Raw genomic sequence first — 3,584 nt, forward strand, 5'->3', positions numbered from 1 at the left:
AATGTGATACAGTAGTTATATATACTAATAAAGCTCACGCTATCTTGGTGATAGTGCAATAGGTAATACAGATCTATAAGTTAAATATTTCTTATGATAACATGCTGATACAGGTATCAACCTGTGTTCTTCTATTATGTATACTACCATATAACGTACGCCACCATATACTATCAACACATACAATATAACGCTAGCAACCATACAGCATCATCAACATACAACATATAACGTTTCCTACCGTATGCCATCACAAATATATATATATATATATATATATATATATATATATATACATATATACTTGTCTACGTTAGATGAATATGATTAGTAGCCACAGGTGCTACAACTAGTCCAAAGCGTTTCTACAATAAAAAGAAACTTTCAACAAATTTTTTTTTCCTGCAACGTTGCTAAAACATCTTGCTGTTAAACTTTATTCTAAATTACAACAAAAGAACTGACAATTCCTACTGTGAAGTCCGCTAATATAACGTTACTTTCTACATAATGTTCGCAACCACCATACCTTATATAAAAATTATTTTCACGGGAAAGAAATTATCTTATCGCATTATTACTATAATCCACCACTTATAGCACACCTACACACCGTGTCTGCTACAAAGTTATATCTACTTAATCTGAAATACACCTAACATAGAACAAAGGACTGCAATACAATGTATCACTCGATGAATGAAGTTTTTGTAAGACATGTGACCGCACAAATTGTTATTACCGTGGTTTTTGTTTGTTTGTCAACATCTCCAAAGTTATAAGTTTGCCCAATTTACTTATGTATAAAAGTCAAATGCACTTCAATGCTAACGCTGTTTCTAGATGTCGCAAATCAACACAACAGCAGTAAATGCACTTTCGTGTCCTCCATCAAGAATGGTTTGTATTTCCATTCTAAGTTTGTTTGGGAACAGTAAAGCGAAGAAAGAAAGGATGGAGCGAGGAAAGACAGGATGGAGCGAACTCAAGAAAGAAAGAATTGATTTACACTATGGGGGGGGGGGGTCTCCACTGGTCTGAAAGAAGAAGTTGTAAACAACAAACCCCTCTTAATGAAGATAAAAAGAGATCCACAATGATAAGAAATTACAGAAAAGTGAAACCTAACTTTCATTGAATAACATTACCACGAATTGCAGAATATGATGGTATGAAGGTATTGTCCTTCCTTATCCCTAACAAGGGTTCTACAATGATATGACACTATTTCTAATCGGCCTTTTAAAGTTGTCTATGCATGAAATGATTAGAATTTTACAATGAAGAAATGGATTTTTTAAAAGAGTTTCCCACTTCAGTGTGCCAGCGCCATCTTTTGGTTATTTTGTAAACTGCAACTAAAAGTTTGTTAGTAACGTTATACTTTGCGCGGAACTCATGCGTGACTCCTCTCCCTCGAGTCTTAACCGCAAAAAAATCTAACACTGCTAGAAGTGTTCAAGGGAGGCTTACTTTGCGCTATAGCTAGATCCACGTCTAAATTAGCTCATGGTCCTCACCTGCGCAGATTCATGTAGGAATAGTGCTGTCAACTTTGGAAAGTTATCAGTGCCAAAGAACAACATTTTGTTTAAGAGGCACCCTTAGCAGTGAAAACTATCCAAGGCATCTTAGGGGGCTAGGGGGATGGACATTAGTGGGGCGTATGTTCGTGTGTGTGTGTGTGTGTGTGTGTGTGTGTGTGTGTGTGTATGTGTGTGTGTGTGTGTGTGTGTGTGTGTGTGTGTGTGCGTGTGTGTGAGAGTGTGTGTGTGTGTGTGTGTGTGCATGTATGTGTATGTGTGTGAGTGTGTGTGTGTGTGAGCGCGCGTGTGTGTGTATGTGTGTGTGTGTGTGTGTGTGTGTGTGTGTATACGAGTGTATGAGTGTGTGCATGTATGTGTATGTGTGTGTGTGTGTGTGCGCGCGTGCGTGTGTGTGCGTGTGTTCGTGTGTGTGTGTGTGTGTCTGTGTGTCTGTGCGTGTGTGTGTGTGTGTATGTGTGTGTGTGAGAGGAGGTGTGTGTGTGTGTATGCGAGTGTATGTGTGTGTGCATGTATGTGTATGTATGTGTGTGTGTGCGTGTGTGTACGTGTGTGTATGTGTGAGAGAGTGTGTGCGTGTGTGTGCGTGTGTGTTCGTGCGTTTGTGTGTGCGTGTGTGTGTGCGTGCGTGTGTGTGTGTGTGTGTGTGTGTGTGTGTGGTGTGGTGTGGTTGGAGGGGACGCGCAATAAACTTTTTATGCTCACGAGGTTCGACTACGTACACTTTAAGCCACGTTTATAATTCTCCCTGTGTACATGCATTACATAATATTTTCACACAATTCACGTTATGGCAGATGAATTACGAAAATATGGGCAGGATTGAAATTTTACCTCACCGTGAAAGGGATTATGCAGACAGAATAAAGATAAAAGTTGATTGTCACCATTGCATTGTTAAAAGATTTGCTCCAGTATTACTCTTTATTTCAGCAAAGAAAGCAAATGTAAGGCCGTGGGTTTAGTTTTGTGGTTGGTTATTTCTAAGGAGCAGGTCTGATCTTCATGACAGAAGCCTTGATGGAGTACTGGTGAGCTGACCACGCTGCCCATTCTATACCATGTGTATAATCCCCCCCGCCGCCATGCTTGTACGGCTGGTTCAGGCTAGCGCGGTCACAATACCTATACCACCAACCACCACGACCGCCCCAAACAGTTGCGCAGTTAGCGCCCCAGTCGTCGTTATCCTGGTCGTGTGTTGAGAATCTGCGACCATCATGCCAGCTTAACCCATACCCACCATCCCCAGCAGTGCCGCTATAGGCACCAACATGCAGACGGTACTTTGCCGCTTCATCCTCGATATAGAACCTATCATATTCAGCATATACCGTTTCACAGGACCAATTCTCCAGATCAATGCGCAGAAGGTATACCTTCTCGTTTGAGATCTGATAGATTTTGTCGTTTCCGAGCCAAAACTCGCCACTGAGGTCCCCAAACCCATTTTTGTAAGTTTCCCAGTCATTAGCAAAATCTACGGAACCGTCGAAGCGCTTCTGGAGGACAGTCCAGCCGCCGGCCCCGGCTTCCATCTCACAGTAGACCCGGAACGAGGCTCCGGTGGCGTCTGGCTTGATGGTGTTGACACCGCTGGTGGTGTGGCCTGCCTTGTAGACGTCGTCACAGTCTGCAAGTCATTTGAGTTAAAGTTACATTAAAGGAAGGATGTTCGTCTCAGATGTTGAACTTGTCATGTTCATAATGAGATTACGAAAGTCGGTGTTTGCGGAAAACCCATGCTTTGCTAATAGACCAATGAAGATTACAACAAAGCTAGAATGAAAGGCAAGTCGATACAGATTACATACCTTTCAGGCTGACAGCGTTACTGTCACAATCACAGCTTCCTGGTGGTCCAGGGAGTCCGTCCCGGCCGTCTGACCCGTTGAATCCGGGTGGGCCCTCGGGACCAGGTGGGCCAGGGGGTCCGGGTTGGCTGCATGGCCCAGATGAGGCGGGCGGGCCGGGAGGTCCTGGTGGCCCGGCAGGACCTGGAATCCCATCGCGACCGTCACGACCGCTGGGGCCAACCGG

General features: G+C 43.5%; 1 protein-coding gene across 1 annotated transcript; it reads right to left on the reverse strand.

Annotated features, from left to right (window-relative positions):
- Window positions 1–2,527: 2,527 nt before the first annotated feature.
- On the reverse strand, window positions 2,528–3,553 carry LOC118425068 (angiopoietin-related protein 1-like). The gene is made up of 2 exons (XM_035833886.1): window positions 3,433–3,553; window positions 2,528–3,177 (listed from the first exon to the last, which is right to left on the reverse strand). Exons 1-2 carry the CDS (start codon window positions 3,551–3,553, stop codon window positions 2,528–2,530), a joined length of 771 nt encoding a protein of 256 aa, XP_035689779.1.
- Window positions 3,554–3,584: the final 31 nt, after the last annotated feature.

The sequence above is a fragment of the Branchiostoma floridae genome, chromosome 10 (genome assembly GCF_000003815.2).
Source record: "Branchiostoma floridae strain S238N-H82 chromosome 10, Bfl_VNyyK, whole genome shotgun sequence".
Taxonomy (NCBI): Eukaryota; Metazoa; Chordata; class Leptocardii; order Amphioxiformes; family Branchiostomatidae; genus Branchiostoma; species Branchiostoma floridae.